The following is a 22,212-nucleotide window of genomic DNA, read 5'->3' on the forward strand; positions in this document are numbered from 1 at the left end:
GTTTTTAAGTGACACTTCCTGTGAAGAAGACAACTTACAAATTCCAAGGACTCAATTTTTTAAATTTCTTGAGAAGACAGAATTTTTATTTTTATTGCAATATTGCCTGGACTTCACAATCTGGCACCACATCTTCACGCCTTCTGTTGTGCAAACACATGTGACAGTATTTTTTAAATGTCTGTCTCTAGAAAACCACTGAGGAAGCCTCACAGACAGAGAAGAACACAGAAGGAACAATTGCAAAGATTTATTTAGCGCTTTCTGTGCTTGGCACTTAGAAACAGAGTTCCGTGCATAGGGCAAATCTTTATACAGCTTTTTCTTCATACATATTTTACATACCATTTTTATTGCCCTCTTTTATATTCATAATATTGAATTCCCCACTAGGCATATAAATACATTTATCTACAACACCTCACAACAACTCTCAATAATATCTGTATTCTGTTACTTGGTATTTGCATTTTCACACAACTTAAATGCATAGCTTGCACCAAGCTACAATTGTTTTCTTATTTTTAAAGGATTTGAAGAGAAAAAAGAAAAAAAAAAAAGAACAAGGGGAAAAAACAGAAAAGGAAGATGTTAAAAGGCAATGATCTATTTGATTAAACAGAGACCATGTGGCAGGTGGAAGGTTGGCAAATACTCAACCTCACTGTTTCTGAAATGCTAATGGTTTTCTACGGCAACTCTCACATGCAAGGTCAGCTGCACTCCTGTAGAGCTCTCTTTTCTCATCACTCTTCCCCATGAGCTCAGTCTGGACAGTTTCTTCCCACTGGGATGAGTGCTGTGGGAGACACACATTCCCCACAAAGGCTGTCATCCACTCCGTTTCGCTGCGTTACTTCCAGTCAAGCCAACAGGAGCTGAGCCCCTTCCCCCCATTCACCTTCCCAAAGTTCCATCCCCGCTTCTGTCTGAGGCTCATTTGTGAGCTAAAACTTTTCTCTCCTCTTTCTCCCATCTCCATCTGCAGGTTGGGTGCTGTTGAGCTCAACCTCCATAAAGAAACAGCCAGTTGGGCAGGGCCATGGTAAAAATGAGAAACCTCTTCAGAAGAAGTTCCAGCCCAGCAGCACCGTTTCTGTGCAACAGTGGAAGAAAGACCCACAGGCCTGGCTGGTTCCAGAAATGGGCTGAGCCACTCTGGCAGTGAGGAACTGTCTGGGAACGGGGAGGTCTTTAGAGCCTTGGGCAGTGCAGCTTCAGAGGATGAAGCTCTGGGAGACTGTCCTTCAACACTTGGAGGAGACAGCACAGGGAATGGATCCCTCCACGCTGAAAGCTCACACTGCCTAAAGTTAATGCATAAAACAGTAAAATCCGCTGCTTCTCTCCAGCTCCTCGTTAAAGTCATGCCCTCTTCTCTGCAATGTCCAGAAAAAGCAGATGCTCCGTGCCAGTCTGGAGGCCCTGGGCTACAACAAACTGCGATGGCTGTCAGTCGAGGCTCTCCAGAAGGTTCTGGGGCATGCACCTACATGGCTTATGTTCTTGTTTATCGTTACAATACTAGTTCCACTATAAGTTTGAAGGCAAAAGAGTACTGGGATGGGTTCACCCCTGGGAACGATGAAGGTCCGGCTGCCTTCAATGCCAAGGAGAGGCAAGGCTTGTTAGACCATGTGCACAGACATCTGTGAGGAGGAGCCCTGAACTGCTCCGTACTGCCTGTTGTCACAGGCAGCAGCCGTCTGCTGGTTGCTGGAGGGAGGGCTGATCATGTGCATCCCGTGATCCATCCCTGTGGAAAGGTATTGCCTCTCTCCAAAGGCCCCACTGGAGGGGGAAGAGCAGAGTAAAGTGCTTTGGGAGGTGGTGAGTTTCTCTGGGCTTGCCGCCAGCCTGGGGGAAGCAGGGAAATTGTATCCATAGAGGTTGTAGGGATTGTGCAGGGAGAAGGCATTGTAGGAGCTCTGCTGCATGTGGCCACCACCAAACATGTGTGAAGAGGAGGAGGTGGAGGCAGGGTTGCCTGCTTGCATGACATACTGAAACTGGGAGCTGGGGAAAGATCCCAGCTGGCCACTGTACGCCTCCATCTTGCTGTTGCTGGGCAGGGAGGAAGGAGCCGGCATTCCTGAGATCAAGGAGGGAGTCCTCTGAGGCATGAAGGTTTCGGAGGGCTGCGAGGCAGAAGCAGTACTGCTCTGCAGCCGGTTGTAGCCCCCATCGCTCAGCCCTGGGTAGCTCTGCAGTGCTGCCATGTTGCTTCTGGCACAAGGAGGATAATCAGACAGGTTGAGGTTGCAAAGCTGACTCTCCCGGCAGCCAACATTGAAAGTGTTGGGGGCCAGATGGAAGGCTGGAGGAGAGCAGGATGGAGAGAGAAGGTGAGAAGAAGCGGATGGTGATGGGGTCCCCGTGCTGGAGGTGGTCGGGGATGTTCCTGTGCTGCCTCCTGCAAAACAAAACACATGGGACGATGTTCAGCGCCCAGAACCACATCTGCAAAATGAGACGGCCTCATCGAAAAACAGCTCAGTTCAATAAAGAAGGAAGGGTGGTAAAATGGCCACTGGAAAACTCAGCCTTTCTTGGCAAGGGCCCTCACTTTATTAATAGCATCCCTTGGTCTTTCCTTCTGCTTTTTTGTTTCGACTTAGTATTTCAACAGACATTTTATTCCCTTTTAAAATGGGAGAGGGAAGCAAGCCTGCCACAGAGTAACCCAAGGCATTGGGAGAAGCTGCAAGGAAAGATGGCTCCATCAGTCAAGAGATCTGCCATTTCCAGGCAAATTATCTAGTTATCTTTAGGGGGGAAAAAAAAAAGTAATTTCTCCTCTCTCCTGGTCTTCAGGAAGATCACCAATCAGTGAACTGTATGGTCCCCACTGCAAACACGTTTTATCATCTGCTCGGGGGCTTGCGGTGGGAAGTGGCTGAAAGTGTGTTGGACTTCTGCACCATTCAGCATTTTTGTCAGCTGGCTCACGATGCAGCAGTACTGACTCAAGCCAGAAGTAACACTAAAATGAAGGGACACAGCTTCAAGCTATATCCTGCCCCACAGAGTGCAGAAAGGGGATGTGTCAGGATTTTCAATCATGTGTGTAAAATTTAAAAGGGATTCCATATGTTGTACCACTGATGTTAACAAAATATTGATATATATGCATGTCATTTCATTATACAATATTTATGTACGAATGATGGAATTGACCATTCTGCACAGCAGGGATGTTCACATGTTCTGACCTGGGAATATAATACTGTGTAATACTACCAAGAATGGTAGCAAACTGAAAGTAAGTGTTATGAAAAAAGATGATGGCACAATTTTGAGCTTAAGAAGTGATTATTTATAGGCAACATTCTGAATTGGAGGAAGCTTCCATGAACAAGCAGGAAAATCAGTTCTGTGCTTAAAAGAATTCAGCTTTCTGATGTGAAAACTTTTATTTTCATTTGATTATTCTCTTTGTTCAAGATTTCCTTTCTGCGTTAGGGCAACCAACACTGGAGACTCTTGTAAAAGGACCAAAGAAATGCTGGTGAAAAAATCTGACCAGGGAATAAACATACCCAGAGGAACTGGGAAGCAGCATTTCCAACAAGGTAGAAGATTACAGATGAGAGGCAAAGGGAATTGAAAAGACAGTGTTGGAATGGGCAGGTGAAATTTCACCAAGGCAGAGATTGCACTGAGGATCAAATATGAGGGACAACTTCTTCGGGTGTCACCTCATGGAAAAAAATTTAGCAGGATTTTGAGACCAGTCGAGGTCTGCTGCTGCTGAAAAAAAAAAAAAGAAAAAAAAAAGAGCTTAAGGCAGTGTTCAGTGTTGCTCAATGAAAGAGAATAGGTGATGCTAGTGGTTAAGAGATAGACTAGAAAGACATGCTCTGTGCCAGTATATGATGGTGAGAATGAAAGTGAGATTATATCTGAATCTTTCTGACACTCTAGGGTGAAACAGAATGGGGAGAGAAAACCTTGAGACACTAATAATATTTGTGATTTTTTTAATTTAATTTTTTTTTGGACCCAGATTCATACAAAAAGAAGAGAAACAGCACTGGGAAAGCACAGCCTGGAGTGATTGCTGTTGACCCAGGCAACACTAACAAAAGGCAAATTTCTGTGTTGCCAAGCCAAAACAGTCATTCCCATTACCAGCCATGGGGAGGAATGCTTACCACCAGTTATTGCTGAGCCACTGACTCCTTTTGTCATTCCAAAGCATAAAAGAGAAGCATTGCATCAAATCTCCATTAAAGTAAATGAGAGAAATTGAATTTTCAAATGCCACCATGGACTCTGCTTTCACTTCTTGACAATACAGAAATGCTCAAACTTGCTCACGTATTTTAGCTCCAGAGTTCAAAGGCTTGTTGTGTAAATTTCTAATTTAGCATTTATTTTAAAGGCTACACTTTCCTGGTTCATTTGATGTCTCTGTCAGATAACCTTGGCTTATTTTTGGCTGTGGTAAGTGAAGATGGTACCTCCTTTAGCCTTTGTCCCTGTCTCTCTTTTACAGATTGTCAGTACTGCAATCAGCAGAAGGGAAGGTTGGCCTCTACACAGCTAGTTCCATTCCAGCTTGTTTTAGTTGAAATTGCTGAAAAAGGTGAGATTGAACACAACTACAGACACCTTTTTTTTTTTTTTGTTAGCACTGCTGTAAAGAAAACAACCTCTAATGGCGAGAAGAGGCAGACAGCTGAATTCATGTATCATCTTCTAGTTATTTAATCCCAAAATACAGAGGTCAAACAATGACAAAACAAATACAGCACAAAGTGAGATGTATTTAACCCACAGTAATCCTGCTTTTGACTCTTTACACCATTTATTTAATGAACAAACTGCAGAAAGTGACTCCCTTGCTGACAGTGTCTGGAGAATGAGCAAAAATGTGTATGTATGTATACATGAGTATTTAATGATCTGTTTGAAATGAAATATATAAAATAAATTACTAAATAAAATGTCTTAATTTCAGTCTTCCTTTGCCCCAGAGCTAAACTTTATCGACTCAGTAGGAGAAAAGTGCACACACCAGTTACCAGAGAGAGATGTCATATTAATTACCACTGTAAACAGCCAACCCTGAGTTCCCTTACTAAACTGAACAGCCAGAGCACAGGTTCAGACTGTGAATTCCTATCTACTCCTGAATTTTTCAAATCTATTTACTTACAAGAATTTTCTAACAAGCAAGGTCTTAACTTTGCCAACCTTGTTTTGAAACTTTAGAGATTTATGTTTTCTTTGGTTTTTTCTATTAATTCTAGTATTAATGTTTGAAGCCTTGAGTTTTTAATATGTTCACAGATATGGATATATCGCTCTCTCACTTCCTCTAGAGGATATATTACAGTGTGAACATCTGCCTGTGACTTCATGGCTATCAAAGATACTCAGAAAACAATCTAGAAAGAATAAAGAAGTGAATCCATCATCCTGCTTGTTGGAATAAGGATCCTTAAGGTGTGAGATGAGGGTACAGAGAGACCTGCTCATCTAATTTGCATTTAAATTGGGGGTCATTAGACATTCATCTGCTGAGAAGCTACAATCCAGTCGTACCCATAACTGAGGCTTTGGCTACAAAGAGTAAATTTTGCTTGTTAGCAGTTTCAAGGGCTGCTTAATGGTTCCAAAACTGAGAATTGCACATTTCAGGTCACCTCCAAAGAAGGATTGAGTGATTCTGCTTTGAATAATCCCTATTTGCAGGCCTACAGGAAAACCCTGAAGTGACAACACAATAGTTAGGAAACAGAGTAAAAACGAATTTTCTTTTTCTCTATAACTGCAAAATGATAAGGAGGTAAGAAATCCATCAACGGGAGCAAGTACCAAACCTGACAGCTCTATTTCAAGAAAGCTTTGCCACCACCAAAAACCACAAGCACAGGACACGCCATACTTCTGCTGCAACAGAGCATAATGCAGAAGCAAGAAGTTCCTGATCCTTTGCAGAATAATCTTTACACCTTTAAGTGGAACAGGAAATAATACAAAGAAAGGCCTGTCTCAGCTCATTCTCTTGGGACCAGCTCCACTCTGCTCTGAAGGACATTTCTTAGCCATCCTTGCTGGAGGCCCTAAGTGTGGGCCATACACAACCTGGACTTTTGTGAAGTTATAACTTGGTCTGTAGTTGTTACAAAGTCAGCCAAATACCCCTAGAGATGGCAGCAAGCCCAGTAAATATATCCACACCATACCACAGTCTTGGAAAAACAGATGTGTGTGTCATTTCAATGGAAGGCATGGATAGAAACCAATCTAGTTAAACTGATACACAAAACTATGTTAGGTCTGGTTTAAGTCAACTGAAACCACATTTAAGCAAGAATAAAATAAATCCCTCGATAGTTGTCCTCTGTTCCTTTTCTCTACCCACCATTTCCCCTGGAAATAGTTGCCAACACCAAAAGCATTTACCAGCAATTTCACAGTATCTCTCACCTCCACACTTACCATGATTCCAGAGTGATTAATTACTATTTTGAGCAGCCCCTAGAAGATTTTTTTTTGGCTCTGCAGGCATTGGTTCCACATATGTGCAGTTATCGAGTCACTTTTGTATAAAACAGAAGGTTCAGAATTTCAAAGGCCTCTCCTTTGTATCTGAACCCTGCCCCACACGGCAGGGGAAAGTGGCTGTCCTCACAGTTCTGTCCAGGGTTTAGCCAAGCAATGCTGTCATCTTGAAAGGAGCTGGTTCTCTGGGCATACAAGTGATAACTAAGTTGACCTTATCAAAAGTACAGAAGCTTATTATATACACCACCTTTCAATGAGTGGAACTGGAGAATGATCAAGTGCAAGAGAAATCAAAATTTGCAAACTGGGACCGAGAAGTAGGGAAAAAGAAGAATGAAATCATGGTGGAAGACAGGGATACCGTGTGGAAAGGGTGGGATGTAAAGGCAAACCTTCCTCTTCTTGTCACTCTTGAGACACCAAATAGAAATGCTGTCTGTGTACCAGTGTCAGATACATGCTCATAAGGCTTAGGGAAGAAATGACAGCTTTTCCTGTGGGTATCAACAAGAAGTGCCATTAAAATATCATCTCAAATAGCTTATTACTGGTATTTCCTTCCTGTCACACGTATCCATCTACGCCACAGTAATGGTGCTGTTTTCCTGCATGTCCCAAATAAACCCTTACTTTTGCTTTTACCTAGACTGAGCTTGTGTTAAGGACAATTTCAGGGCAAGCTGCAGCCCAAACATACATAGTCCATAAGGTATAATGTGCCTTAAAATGAGGGGTTGGAATAGTCTGGAAACATTCAGCGTGCCAAGGCATCTGAAATGCTACAGGGACCTCTTCCACAGAAGGCAGGTCACGTAGAGAACTTCTAACACTGCAGTGTAGATGGAAAATGCATCTGCCAGCAGCCAGTATTTGCCAAAGGAGCTTTCTGGCAACAGCAAGATAGTGGGGAGAGCATCAGTGCCAAGGGAGTCTGAAGCAATTGTGCATGGAAAATTTTCTGGGATCTCTCTTACGAATGACACCATACTATTCACTTGACCCTCAACTTATCCCAACCTCCTTTATCTGAAAGGTGCACATAAATCAAACTTTGGCCTCCACTGCAGCATATTTTCCTTGCTAATGTTTCCAGGCACTGGATGCTACCATCACCTGCAGTGCTTCCATACAAACCTCTTGGTCCTTGAAGTCCTTGCTCAGTGCAGAGCTGCCATCAGCACAACATACCTGGACATGAATGCCATACCCTGTGCAATGGCAGAGTCTCACCAGACAGACAAGAGCTTTAGAGAAGTTTGGGCAACTTCGTCACAGCCTGCATTTCTCAGCATGGCTGGTCTCACACAGGGGCGACCTGGTATTCACTGTCACATTGCAAAAAGATGTGGCTGCATGTCCTCAGAGTTTGTGCTTCACTTTCTGACAAGGATGGGAACAGCAAGGTGGTCTGTCTTAAGATTACGTTTTGATGGTTCAGTCAGTACAAAGTTATTCTTTGAGTGCTAGAGTTTAGCCCACTTCCACCTACAAGCTAGTTTAGCTTGTGGCCAGACACAAACCACAGGGTCAGCATGGTCAGCCCACAGCCTGCAGGCTGTGCAGAGCCCACAGGACAGTGTCCAGCCCACAGCCTCAGCCAGGCCATCTCCTTCCACCTCCATATGTGAACAGGACCTGATGCTGGGATTGATGGGTGCACAATCTCACCTATCCATCTCCTGGAGGAGCCACAGTCCCTCTTCTGACACCTGCCCAAGATGTTGGCATCTTCATCATATGATAGACATGTATCCAAGCACCTGAGGGCTCAGAAGGCACAAAAGGGACTGTGGCCACTAGTCATTCACCTGGCTCACAACTCTCCTCCTGGCACTTAGCTTGAGTAAATAAGCCCTCCTGAGAGGTAGTTTATATTCACTTGGGCAAAGAGCCATGATAATGCAACTCTCCAGCTTTCCAAATGGAGCTGGCCAGGAGCTGGCATGTGTCTGGCCAGCAAGGAGCACAGAGGAGCCTGCCCATGCAGATGTACTCCAAGTCATTTCTGAAAGGTCTGGTTTTTGTGAGGACTCTACTGTCTTGGACCCTTGTACAGGGTCTTTCTAAAGCACAGGAGGAAAGAGCAGCTCTTACCATTGTTTTGTCCTGTCCTCAGACACAACAGTAAAGAAATGTAATGGCATGCATGCAGGAAAACAAATTTGAACAAAAAGGTAAATCCTACTACCATTCTGTGCACTGCCACACACATGCACACTAAGTATGGCATATGAAATTTACTCTCTGCCTTTCAAGTTACTTCACCTTTGGTCACAGAATAAAAATTAAATTTGTTAATTGCCCAAGGATGGGAATCTGAGGGAGTAATGAGGTCAGGAGAGAGGGTTTGTGCAGATTGCCAGGCAGTCTGACAGATAGATTATGAGGCCAGAGTGTGCCACTGTAACTGTCTGATCTCATGTCCTTTTGGAGCCGGGCGTAGCACAAACTGGATCCATTTCTGCTTCAAGCAGCACATGCCTCAGTCCTGCTTGATGCCCTCAGACATCTAAATGCCACAATATCAGGTGTCACTCCTGCTCTCACCTATCATGGCAACTTTTTCCTTGCAAGTATAAGTGGCAGCTCAAGGTCTCTGCTCCCAATCCTAGCTTTCCAAAATTCAAACCTAAAACCTTCAGAAGGACTGAAAGATTCTTCATCCCCATTACTACCCCTCTGAGTTCCCTCTTTACCACCTTGGAAAATTAAATGGCTTTGATGCCTGTTCCTTATCTTCTCACCAAGAAAGGGCAGGGCCACCTGGTCTGTGACATGCTGGACTCTCTCTTCACTCCTTCCCTATTTTTAGGAATGAAAACTTCCCACTTTTGTGGGAATGAGAGCCATTTCTGTCTTCACAGAGTGTAGCTGCCTTTTTTTCTCTCTAGAGCCCTTGGCCAATTATCAAATTATGAATCTGCTGGTAAAATCTTTAAAAGGCCCAAATGAGACTCAAAACCTGTTGCGTGCCAAGTTGCTGGGTTGTAGAGGAAACATAAAGTGTGCTTTGTAGCTCTTTGGGACACAGCTCACAGAGCACATAAAAAAAGAAGATAATTACAGCAATAGATTTAAGGGGGAAAGTATGTACTGTATGGCACAAAAGTGAGAAATGAAAGGAAATTTTGGTTAAGGTTAGTAAATTATAGAGAAGGACTTTTTAATTTTTGCCTCAAATTACAAGAATCATTGAAATTAATGGTAGATCTAGAACAACTCAGAATAATACTTTACTTCCCTTTACATCTTACAAATTTTTTCAAGGCAAACTGAGCAGTCAGAAAGTTTGAGATAAATCTTGCCTCAGTCATCCTCCAAGAAAAAATATTTTCAAGATCTAATGGTAAAAACCAACCTTCTTTTCTAATGTGGACAAAAAGTATGATTCAGGAGATGTGATTTTCATTCTCATCCATATCCAGAGCACCAAAACAGCTGAGGAAAAACATCAAAGTACTGTGGCAAGTCCAAGGAACATATAATTTTCTATTAAGAAGAAAATTATGTGCTAGTCTTAGGAAACCATTCAAATCTACAAAGTATCATTGCCCACCTCTAGTCATTCATGTGAAATCTGATCACAACTCGCTGGACAACAGAGACTTGGCCTTCAGCCACTGGAACTGAGGGTAAACACCTCCCTGGACTAACAGAGCACTTCAGGCTGCTTTCAGATCCTCAGGAAGTGGCACAGACTTTGACTTCCAGCTTCTTGCGTCACATCTGGGAGTGCATTTTAATTTTCCAGTGAAGCACCAAAAATGTCCCTTCTCTAAAGGAAAACTGTCTGCAGCTCAACCTAGAATAAGCTGGAACAGTGTTTTCCCTGGTGCTTTGTTTAAATGAGGCAATCTATGAGCCATTTGAAGTATGTAGCAGAAACCAGCGCTTGATCCCAATAACTCTCACAACAAATAATCTGTTTCCAATCTCCTCTTCAAGGTCAAAAGAATCAAGTAGATAATTGAGTCCACACCCAGCTATCTGACCTCCGCCAATAGCCTAGACTGTTTACAATTGATTTTGAAAGGGAAGCATAATCCAGATTATCCTGGTGGCGTTGCTGACAGAACTGATGGCTGCCTTTGGGAGGCAAGAGGCCAATCAGATGAATTTGTGGATGGTTCAAACACCCTTGGCATAAGTAGCTCCACTCTTTTGGGAGACACCATTTTTGGGATCTAGGAGCTCAGAAAAGACCAAGAGGATCTTAACAGTTATATACTTCTTTCTGTCTCCATGCCCCTGCGATGCCTGCAGATGAAGTTCTGGAGGGCTCAGTCTTCCACTTGACACCAGTACACATTTGTGCGTTCAGGATTTTGTTTTCATATGGGTGCAATCAGGGCAGCTCTCTGAGCACCACCCCTATGGGGGAAGAGTATTATACTGAATAAGTTACAGGCAGTACAGACAAACTTTGGCAAGAGAGAGGCGATGCCTGCCCAGAAAGGGTAATGTTTACAGACAGAGAAGCTGGAAAAGCAGCAACACCTCAGCTCGGGGTATCTGTCTCACGTCTGCTGATAGCCCATGCAGACTTAGGGTCTGTCTGGAAACATCGTTACTACAAGAAAACATTGTTCCTTTCCAGCTGTAAATGGGACGTTTGAATCTCTTCCACACTGAGGAGAGGGAGTCTATTGCGCCTATCCTTGTTGACACAAGACTGCAGGGTTTAAGGTATTCCCCTCTCAGAAGAGACAGTGAGACCTGTACTCAATCATTTTGTACATGCATGCTGCTCTAGAGATAGCACCAGCTGTCTCACCAGCAAGGAACACACCCTTCTTTCCCTACAGTACCCTTGTAGATAATTTCCAATGCTGATCTCAAGAACCATTAGTGCCAGTTTTGCAGACCCTCTAAGAGGTGTGCCCTCTACTCTCTACCTCCAGTCCAAGATCAATGCAGACGCTCAAGCTGATGGAGTAGGGGTTGAATCTACTGCGTCTACGCTTTGGTGGATCCCTGACAAAAGCACTCATTCAAGAAAAGAGCCCATTTGGAAGGAAAGCTGCCTTGAGATCTGACCAGTCAAGTTTGAGATGTTTGACTCTTGCAGATTTGTTATTCATGCATCAAAACAATAATTTAATGATGAAGTGAATTTTTATGTGCTGCAAACCTGGTGATAGATCATATCATGTGACTCTCATGTTGGTCCTGAAGTTCTGCTTAGGAGGTACTCCTTCCTACCAACTGCCAGGGACCTTTGATTTCATTTCTTGATAAGTCATCAGCTTTTGTAGGAAGAATTAGATACTGATCACTGTTTTAATATTGCCTTTTTATCTTTATGTCCTCTTAAAACTTTAGAGTCACTGATAGTGATCTGTTCATCACAATATCCTGTGGGAAACTGGATATCGCAAATGAGCCAGCAATAGCTCTTTTAGTCTTAGTGACATAATGCAGAGTTACTGGAACTCAGATTTTCTTCTTTCCTCTCCCTCTTTTTTTTTTTTTTTTATGTTCCCTTTTAAAATCAAGAAACTGAGCCACAAATTTTTAATAATGAGAATCTGGATGAGGTTCAATCTAAATTTTGAAAATATATTCCAATTAAAGGCTTTAATAGATTCTTGGCTTTGCGCACGTCTCGCTGCCATATGCATTCAATAACCCCAAGCCCCCTTTCTCCCCAGCAGTAAGTAGACTGCAGTGTGGGTGATATCATTCCCCAGAAGGTCAGCTGCTCCTGGATTGCCATTTTTGGAGCATTTCATGCAAAGGTTTTTCTCAGGGGGGGGACTTCTTTCTTTCAAAACTGGCTGCAGATCTGCTGTGATTGTGTCCAGCATGGTGCTCACTCTTGCAAAGCTGCAGATACTTTGGGATTATGCACTCCAAAAGAGAGGTTTTGTTCTCCAGCCAGGGGATTTCACTAAGAGTAGCAGCATGTTCTTTCCCTTGGTAGGATGACATGGTGACCACTCAGGTCACAGACCTGCAGGGACTTGCTGATGTGCTGTCCTTCAATGCAACACGTGCAACTAAAGCTCGTGGACCACGAGATTCAGCTGCACCAGGCATCTGCAGCTGGGGGCAACATCAAACCCTCCAGTTTGCGTGGCAGCTGAAACCCATCATTGTGCAGATTAGAAAGTTATTCAATCCCTGCATGAAACAGCTGCATCCAGCACACCAATATCGATTTTGGTGTGTCCCTTGCTCCACATAAAACTTGGGCCAAACAAATGAGCAAAGCACTAGGATGTAGCTCAAATGGCAGAAAGGATAATGTGGAAAAAATGGTAATATCTTTAGATAATTGTATCACATGGATGTGTCTGGACTACTCTGTGCAGACTGGTGTTTAAAGAAACGATTAAGAATCTGGAAAAGTTCCCACTAAAAGATAAATTAGGCAATTGGTTCTATTCACTTTGAGAGGCACAGAAGGGAGAGATAAAAACCTGTAAAACAATTAAATGTGTGAAGGTGGATGAGGAGAGATTTGTCCTTAGCTCTTAACATCTCACAAAAAGGGATAAACATTTAGTTAGAGCAGAAAACTTAAAGTCTCTTGAATGAAGCATGTTTCCATGCTTGCAGGTTACCAAGCAATCTCTATTGCCCTTGCTACCTCTGTCCCCATCACTACTGACCATTTTGCAGTATTTCTGGGATTTGTACCTCTTAGGAACTGCACTAAATCATTTCGCTCTGGATAAGTTAGTGCTGGAACCAGACTCTGCAAGTAATACTGGGATTGTCCTTACTGTAGGGCATGTTTGTAGTTGTCAGCTTGGAGATCAGTCAGCTCCTTATTTCAGAATACACGCTAGCTTTTTGAAACTGGCACAAGTGGCAGTAAATTAAATGCTCTCCAAAAAATCATCACATTTATACAGTTATTTTTTTCAGTCGAATCTCTAACCTGGCCAGATAATTCAGTGGGATTTGTTAGGAAAAACTATCTTGAAAAATTCAGGTAGCACAGAAAAATTTAGCTCGAAGGCAAGGAAGACACCATATTTATGCTGCTGATGCCCCAAACTTTTGCCCCAGAAAGTGTAATTTTTCCTATTATTAGGATGGATCTGTCTCTAGAAAATCAAAACTGAACTCCACAGTTCCTACAGGGAAACTGTTACAGCACATCCTTAAGCTTATGTAACTAGAACCTACTGTATTTTTTCCTATCACCACAGGCAGTATCTTATTAGTACTTTTATCTATTTTCACTCTCCTCACAGGCTGGATAATCATGGCTTGCTCCTCATCAGTCCTAGGCGTGTGGGCACTCTTGCTGCCCTCACCTTGTCTCTCTGCAGTAAGAACTCACTCCTCTTTAGCTGCAGTGCATGCTTCTACTCTCAAAAGTCTCCCATAGCCCCCATGCAATTTCCCGACAAACAATTCAGGGGATAATAGGAAAGCTTGCATTTCCTCAAATGTTTATTCAGGAATGTCACTTATCCACCCAGCTTTGATGAAACCAGTGGGATCTGGAATTAAAATATCAGTTTATGAAAAAAAAGCACCAAACCTTAAAGTTTATAATTCATAAATATATAAGGGTATGAGATGACACCATGCAGCTCAGAGCACTGAAGTTCCAGATGAGGGAGAGGAGGAAACTCTGGGGCAAGTCACATCCATGTAAAGCCTCAGAGGATCTGAGGTTCAATGGCTGATGCTGATGTCAGCTCTTAAACAGCAGTGATTTACTCACCTGTCACCCAGCTCATGTGCTTGAAAGCAAGGAGACGAAGAGGTGTAAGCACGATATATCCTGGTTGTCTTACATTTGGAGGGAGGAATCACATGTGGCTTAAAGCCACCTCAGCATTTTTTGCTCTTTCTGTCAGCAATTCCAAGGACTCCATACCAGCATGTCTGTCCTTGCCTTAGGGGGCTGTCCCAGCAGCCAGAAATTAAAATAGAGCATGTTTGTATCTTGGCTTTGCACCTATTTTTGAGACCAGGGGTCAGCTCGTTACAGCAGTTACCAGAGAGATGAGCATTATGAGGGTTAAAATATTTCTGATTTATTATTTCACATGGCTAAATGCAGAGCTTAAAAACCCTTTGAATTGAGCCGTTAGGTTTTGAGATCAACCTGTGAACATAGCTTCAGTTAAGGGCTGTCCTAGGCTTTATTGTCTCTGGTGCAGTGGTGGTGGTCTGCACAGGGCCTGCTTGTTACAGGGTACTGGCTTGCTTTCTGGCTTTTCAGCTTTTCAGCTGCCAAACCATATTATAACAAGCTAAAAATACATTAAATATTTTCCTTTCCTAATATTACCTTACCACGTAAGCAATAGTTGGACCTGCCACTAGGATGTTATCTGATAACTGAGGGGAGGGAGGCAGGCGAGCCCGAATAGGGGGTGAGACATTGGAGAGAGGCTGCTTCAGTGACTGTGACCAGGAGGAGAGGCTGTTATGTTTCTATTTAGGTGGGTGATGAAAACATTTCTAAATCCTTGCTTTAACCCATCTCTGACCATGTGCCCCACCACAAGCGCTCCTTGACACAAGCCCCTGAGCTTGTGCAAAATCCCTCCTGCCCTGTGTGGGCTATTGAAGAAGAGTTGGGTGGTCAGGTGAAGACCATGCATGGGGCATCTAACAGAGCTGACTGGAGTGTGCTCTGTCCTACTTCCATGCTGTGCCATCAGAAAAATTATTTAGCAGGTGACCTGGGCCCTGGGGTGCTGCATGTGGAACTGGCAGGGGGACAGTCAACAAGCAAGAAGAGATTCCTCAGCTAAACACTCTTTTGATTCTGCCTCTTTGATGGGCAACCCCAACAGCCATCGCAGCTTCCCTGCATCTGGAGGAGAACACACTATTCATCCCTAGGTGGATTCAAGATCTGGAGGGAGGCTTTGGGGGTGATGTCAAGCTTGAATGTGAGAGGCTGGAGAATCTGCTACACAGGGCAAGCATTTGGTGTTTTGATTGCTTACCTTTGCTGCTGTCGTATTTGAACACCATTTTGAATTGTTTCTTTTCTTGCATGTACGTTGGAATAAAACAAAAAAGTATCAGGCTGCTGCCTTGATAACTCTTTCTCAGTGATCACTGTTTTTAGATCACTGCACTAAAGTGAATGGGAAAGACCTACCTCTGCAAAAAGCAAAATAGCAACATGGCCTGAAACTAGAGATGAAAGCCCTACTTAACTAATGAGATATGTAAAGGGCAGAAGCTATGAAAAGACACAGCCTGAATACTTGGCCTATCCAATAATTCCTCACAGATTCTTACTAGCAGAAAGTGTCTCCAGCAAGGCCACTGTGTTTTGAAATCAAGGTAGCATGACCCCAAAGGGAGACACATTCTTGGTCTCCTAAAACTCCCAGAAAGCAAATCCCCCCCACCTTCCTTCTCCTTGTGTTTGCATACAAATGGCAAATGTAAACTGTAAATGGAGAACAACGTGTCTGACATGGTTGAGCATTTCCTCAGTCTTTCTGTGCTCTCTTCACATTTAACTCATGCTGTGTACTTGGGCTGGTTTGCCCAATCCTACAATCACTCCTGCTCCTCCTTCTAGCTCTTAGGACTCCAGCTCTAGGGAGACCAGGGAACCCAAGCGATTCCATCGCACCTCATAAGGCATGGCCTGTCCACTGTTTCCATCCCCCTCTCTGCTCTGTGTCCTCTCATTTCAGCCAAGAGCTTAACAATGTGTGTGACATACCCATTCCAGTCACTGGACAAACAGCAAAGTGCATTGCTGCTTTTATGCCCTCATCTCCTGCTCTTTCTACAGGAGAAAGAGATTGCTCTTTCTTGCCATCTTTCTTTGTTCACTCACCTTGCTGTTTCTGCATGGTAGTGAAATCTTCAAAGGTGAGAGTGCGTACGGGGGCCTCCAAAAGGCATAGGTCTCCATGATGGCCTCCAGCCCCGTCCTGTGCAAAGGAAAGAAAAGAAGGAGTGAATAAGAACATCAACCAGCTGGGGATACAGAGGAAAGAAGGCTCTGACCTTGCTTGGTAGGCTGCCAGCAGCCACTGAAAGGTCACCTTGGCATCTGTGAATTCCTCAAGTGAGTCTTCCCACACAGATGCTGACCACGAGAGTAAAATGAAATTTCCCCAGCCCAGGATTTCAAAAGTTCCTAACAGTCTCTAAATGCCTTTTTCAGCCTTCTGTTGCTTTCCAGGGGACACATGACTGTCAGCTCCTTAAGGCATACTCAATTTATCATTGAGTGGCCCTCCACAATTTTAGATGTAAGCTGTCATGCAAATAAAGAAGGCCTGGCATTCAGCCTATGTAATCAGAGAGATTTTGTGAATTGCCTTTCCCTGCCACTTCACAGTTCTGGACACTGTTCCAAAGTGCTATGAGAAGCCATCAAAAAGGGAATCTTCTTGATTTTGAACTTCAACTAGAAATGCATAAGATGCTCTTCCTAAAAGGTGAGTGATATAGCTGCTTTGGGTCCCTAGCTCACCACAAAGACTTATCAAAGAGAAAAAGCCAGAAACTGAGTGAGAATTTTATTTCATGAAGGGCTGGGGTCTCAGATTTTTTCTTGTGGTCACCACAAACTCCTAGCTCTGCTGGAAGTCTCTTAGTGCCACAGGCTCAGTGAGGACATAGGTGTATTATCAAACCCACTGGAGTTTCTTCCCAGGAAAAGTTCTCCTCAGTGGAAGCTACACACCACTCTGTTCCCCATTCCTCACCTTCCCCAGCCTGTTTTCCCACAGTAGGTTACAGCCCTTGCACTGACTGAATACCAGGAGAGATTCTTCATCAAATGCGAGAGCATATCCCCTTTCAATGCAAAAGGCACAACATCCCCAGAGCCGCTCATCAGATGTTGAGCTGACACTGGAGCTGCCTTTTCCTTCTGAAAATGTCTTTCTGCACATGCCTCCACTCACTCAGTTAACTTTCCAAAGTCTCCCCGGAAGCTTGGATGCTTTAAATACATCGGAGTTGGCAAACCAAACTCTGTATTTTAAGAGGAGGTTTAGAAGAGAGGTTGTTGCATGGTGTTTATTAGCTGCTAAGCTGTTAGAAGTAGAAACAGAAGACATCTCTGCATAGCAGTCTCACACTAATGCTGAGCACATTACAACAAAAGTATTTGGTTAATACAGTGGCCTCTGCCAGCACATGGAGCTCAGAGGCAACAAGGCAGGGCAGAATTTGACCCCATCAGCTAAGCTGGGCTCTGTGTGCAAAAGCTGCCCTTTGACTACCGGTACCACCCCCAGGATTTCCTCTCCTCCCTGTCTGTGAAAGTCACACATGTTCAGACTCCATCTGCTTCTCGACACACACAGCCAGGAAGAGAAGGGTACCTTTTTTGCAGCCTCATGAAATTATCCCCAGCCCAAACACCAAGGGAAGACTTTCTGGTACTGTATATCCAGGGGGCATATAATGCCCCGAGCAAGTTGCAATGCAGCCAGACCTGTTGTTGAAAGGACCTGCCTTGATGATTAGAACCACGTAATGTATCAGAAATGCAGACTGAAAGTTCCAGCTGTGCTACTCCAGCTGCTCTGTGTCTGCCACAGGATCGTGTGGGGAAGCAGGGAGGCCAGCTTACTGAGGGCAGTAGACGCAGTCTGGCTCAGTCATTAGATCCCCAGGTACACAACCCCACTTTGCACCAGCACTGGGCTTCTAGCTCTGGTCTCACAACTCCCTTCCAGTGAAATCCAGTCCCTAACAGGAGGTGGCTCATGGAGGCACTAAAAGCAGATTAAAGCCATTACCCCTGCCTCTCCCTGCAGCCTGCACCATTATCAGCTCAGCAGTTGACTCACAATTCAAGGTTTCTAGCTCTCCATCTAACACTTTCCCCTATATCAATACAATTCTCGAAGGCACCATATAATTTCTACTTCTAAAAGAAAAGGAAAAAAAGAGAATAGCCAAGACATAATATAAAGAAGAAATAAAACAGTAAGTTGGGAATAAGATATTGCTTTCAAGGATTGGACTTGACTGTGTCTGTGAGTTGGTAGGGGGTAAATGGCAGCACTGAGAGCATCAGAGCAGCTTGTAAAGCTGCTCTATTCCTGCCCTGTATGTCAGAGGAAGGAAAGGTGCCAACACCAACAGGGACCTACCTCCTCCTGCTCCAGGATAGCAGTTCTACAACAGCCCCCTTGCTGCGAACACAGCTCCTGTCACCCTTCCCCTTCCACACTGTGACTGCTGGCAGCAACAGTGTGGCTTTGCCCTGCAAAGCTGAGGGCAGCGTGGTGTCACAGGTACCTGAAGAATGAATGTCAAACTCCACAGTTGGCTCTTTCTGCCCTAAATGGGAGCCCTTTACTCCCCACAAGTTTGCATATGTTGAACATGTGTATAAAACATCCTCTCTGAGCATGTGGGTGACACAGCTCAAACTCATGTCCACTTCTCCTATGCACAAATTTAAGCCTCTATATACTAGACCAACATTTTTTTCCCCATTCATTTGTGGGTTTCTTTTTTTTTTTATCTTTGGTTTCTGGGTTTTGGGGCTCTTTTTCTTCAGGCAGAAAAAAAATGTTGTGGGTGTTTTCAAAACAGCTTCTAAGCAGAACACATCCTTACTGAATTTTAACATCCTTCCAGGTGTCAGACAAGACCCATGAGACAGCAGCTTCGTGTGCTAACCTGCTAGGCACCTACCACACTGTGAATGGAGTCTGGGAGAGGAAAAAACATTCATTCTTGCTAAAAATAGCTCTCAGTGAGAAGACACACCACCTTTTGTGTGCTGATTTTACATCCCTAGCCCCAGCCTTTCTTCTGTCTGTAATGTATTCCTATTTTTGAAGGAAAATGTTGAGGTGATGAGGTGGGAATCAAGAAATTTAATCCCTGTCAACTCTAATACCTGTCTCTCCTGTTGCAGATCATGACATTGGTGTGCTCCCACAGTCAGCAGAAATACCAGAGTGCCATTCTATGTGTGTGTTCCACCCCCTAACAAGGAAAAGGATCCCCACCTGGCCAAGGAAGAGACATTTTGGGACAATAATAAATGTTGACAAAAAAGTAATTGTTTTCAGCATTTCTGAAATGCCAGGAAATTTGGAGGGCCTTTGCTGAGGGTTGCTGATACCAAGTGTGCTGAACATTATCCATGTGGCATCTACTTTCTCTTCCAAAGAACTGCACTGAAAAATTAACTTCAAACTATCAGACCATAAACCCTTCCCTCTCACACCATCTTTATGAAGGAAGTAAAAAAAAAAAAAAAAGTATCAGAAGAGGTCTCACTGCCAGCATTTTTTAATAAGGTCAGTCCTTTAAAAGGTATCCAAAATTTGCTCTCTCTTTTTCATTCATTCTTTTATTTTTAGTGCTATAAAGTTTTAATAATAGGCAATAAATGAAACAGTTCCATTGTCTGAAAAATGAAACGAGCTATCTGTGCACCTCCATAATCCATCCCATATGGCTGATCTTGCCATTCCCACTGCACATAGAATTCAGGCCATCATTTCATTGTTTGCTGGGGAAGCCAAACTATTGGCTCCAAGTGTCCTCCTGGCTCTCTTATCCTAGACAAAGCTCAAAGAGTATTTCCAAACAAACAACTTTTATTCACCTCAGCTGCCCACATCTGAAAGGTAAGTGCTGGTTTTTCTCTCAGCCTAGAGGTTTTTTCTTCCACCACGCTGTTGAGTTTCCTGACTGTTTTCCCTTCTGGCTTCCTCCTGGATAAGGAGCTCCTGCAAGCATCCCACTGTCAGATGAACTTTACCCAGTCTCCAAAAATAACCTCTGTGGCATTAAACCTGCACCCTCACTACCCAAACATTTGGCTAGCTGAGCTCCATATGTCAAAAACTGGTTTCTCAATCTCTTGAAGTTCAGGAAAGCAACCAAGTAATAATCTGCCTTATTCATACGTTATGTGGGTATCCTTTCACCACCACGAAACTTCTCTTTCAACATCAGGAACTTCTCTTGTTGCATTTCTACAGAGACTTTATGTGCTTTTGCAAAAAGTGAAGAAGGCCCCAAAATCAGATTGAGAGAATCTCTTATAAACATGAACTAGGACTGACCTTCAAACACAGGCTACCTCTGCCATCCAACAAGGCTCATGGTTAGACTCCTGAACCTCATTACTTAACGTGGTTTGAGCGCTCAAAGACTGCTTAACATTAGCAAGCTGCAGAGCTCTTTTCCATCCTTCCCTCTGAAACACCTCAGTGTGCCTTCTCCCAGCTTGAAGACTGAGGCAGTAAGGACTGGAGAGAGACACTCATGAAAATAACTGACAGAGATCCAAGAAAGGATTTGGGAAAAGATTGCTCCCCCAAATGGACACAGTCAGTCACATCATGATGGGGCATCCCCAGAACAGCAGGGTTTTAGCAGTCTCTTGCACTAATAAAGGGAGATCACAGTCATGAAGAAATAAAGGGGCAGGCTCCAAGCTGATGGAAGTGAAAGATCCAAAATGAAAGCTAGTTTTAAAAATAACAGTCACCTCCGCAATTTCTGCAGCAGGGGACAACAGTGAAACAATAACAATGAATAATTGGAGGAAAAATATCCATCTCCATTTAATGGAAAAGCCTCAACATAAACCAGAAATTAAATGTCCTAGGAAAGAAGTGGATTAAGAGTTCCTTTTCTTCCACCATGCACTGCTTTTTTCCTGGGAGTTCTTTCCTCCATCATTTCCTGGCAAACTCTGACCATGGCTCTGACTCATTATCCAATGTCTCTGGAATAGGGTGTCCTGGAGCTGCCTCATAATTTTGTGTCTCTGTTTCTTGCTGCTGCCACGCCTTTATTTTTTCTTTTAAGTCCTTATACATAAAACCTCTTGAACATGTACTACTCACTTGCCTGATTCACAAATGGCCCTTCTTCAAATTATCCTATTTCTTTTGCAAAGGAGAAATTTTCATTTTCAGCAGGACCTTCTCCAGCCACAGTCAGATGCACAGCAGTTGACTGAAGCTGTGGGAAGGACGTGGGTAGTTGCAGAGTATCACAATTGGTTTTTGACCAGTGATCCTAATGAGATTACAGATTCACAAGGGAGAGAAAAGCCATCCAGCACAGTTAAGGAAAGTCCCATTTGGAAAGTCCTTTCCACACACAGCTTGGACTTCAATGCTTTCCTCCCTCCTATGGGAATATCTGTGTATGTGTCCTCTGGGAAGGAGGCAGCTGAGCATTCGTGTCCTCCCCTAGCTGACAACAGCAGTGCAACTGCAGCCAGACCCCTGCTTGTGAGGCAGGCGCCTGACTGCTATATATGCTTGCAAATACCTTTGCCTGTTTTTTTCTTCCTAAAGCCTCAGGCTGCTCCCTTTGATGTGTAATACCTTAAAGATTTTAATTCCTCTTTACATCAGCAGAGAGCCTTACTGAGCCCTCCCCACAGCTGCAGCCGTGTAGCAATTTCCTGCCCTTTCTTAAATCAATGAGCTACAGAGATCAGCAATTCCCAACCTTTTCAGGAAACTGTCCAAATTCACTGAGCTAGGACCTTATTAATGCCTTCCACATTAATACAGCCCACCATGTACCTGGAACTGCATCAATCCTTCTCCCAAACCCAGCCCCCATTGCAGCTGTATCTGTGCACACGGGGAAGAGCTCGTACCCAGGACACACTTTGCTTTCCCCACACAGGAGAGGGGAGCAGAATAAAAGTCACATATGCCTCAAGGAGAACTGATGATCACAGCAGGGATTAAATGACAGTGGCAACATCTTCGTGCATAAATTCAGTAAGATACTAGC

At 43.7% G+C, this 22,212-nt stretch overlaps 1 protein-coding gene across 1 annotated transcript in view; it reads right to left on the minus strand.

Moving 5' to 3' along the window:
• Positions 1–55: 55 nt before the first annotated feature.
• TBX15 (T-box transcription factor 15) overlaps positions 56–22,212 on the minus strand; it is a 90,055-nt gene continuing 67,898 nt past the window's right edge. The window contains 3 exon segments of the mRNA XM_038138042.1: positions 56–2,413; positions 16,295–16,342; positions 16,345–16,391. Coding sequence (XP_037993970.1) covers positions 1,629–2,413; positions 16,295–16,342; positions 16,345–16,391 — 880 coding nt within the window. The 3' untranslated portion in view covers positions 56–1,628.

Source organism: Motacilla alba, chromosome 1, assembly GCF_015832195.1.
Source record: "Motacilla alba alba isolate MOTALB_02 chromosome 1, Motacilla_alba_V1.0_pri, whole genome shotgun sequence".
In the NCBI taxonomy this organism is placed as follows: domain Eukaryota; kingdom Metazoa; phylum Chordata; class Aves; order Passeriformes; family Motacillidae; genus Motacilla; species Motacilla alba.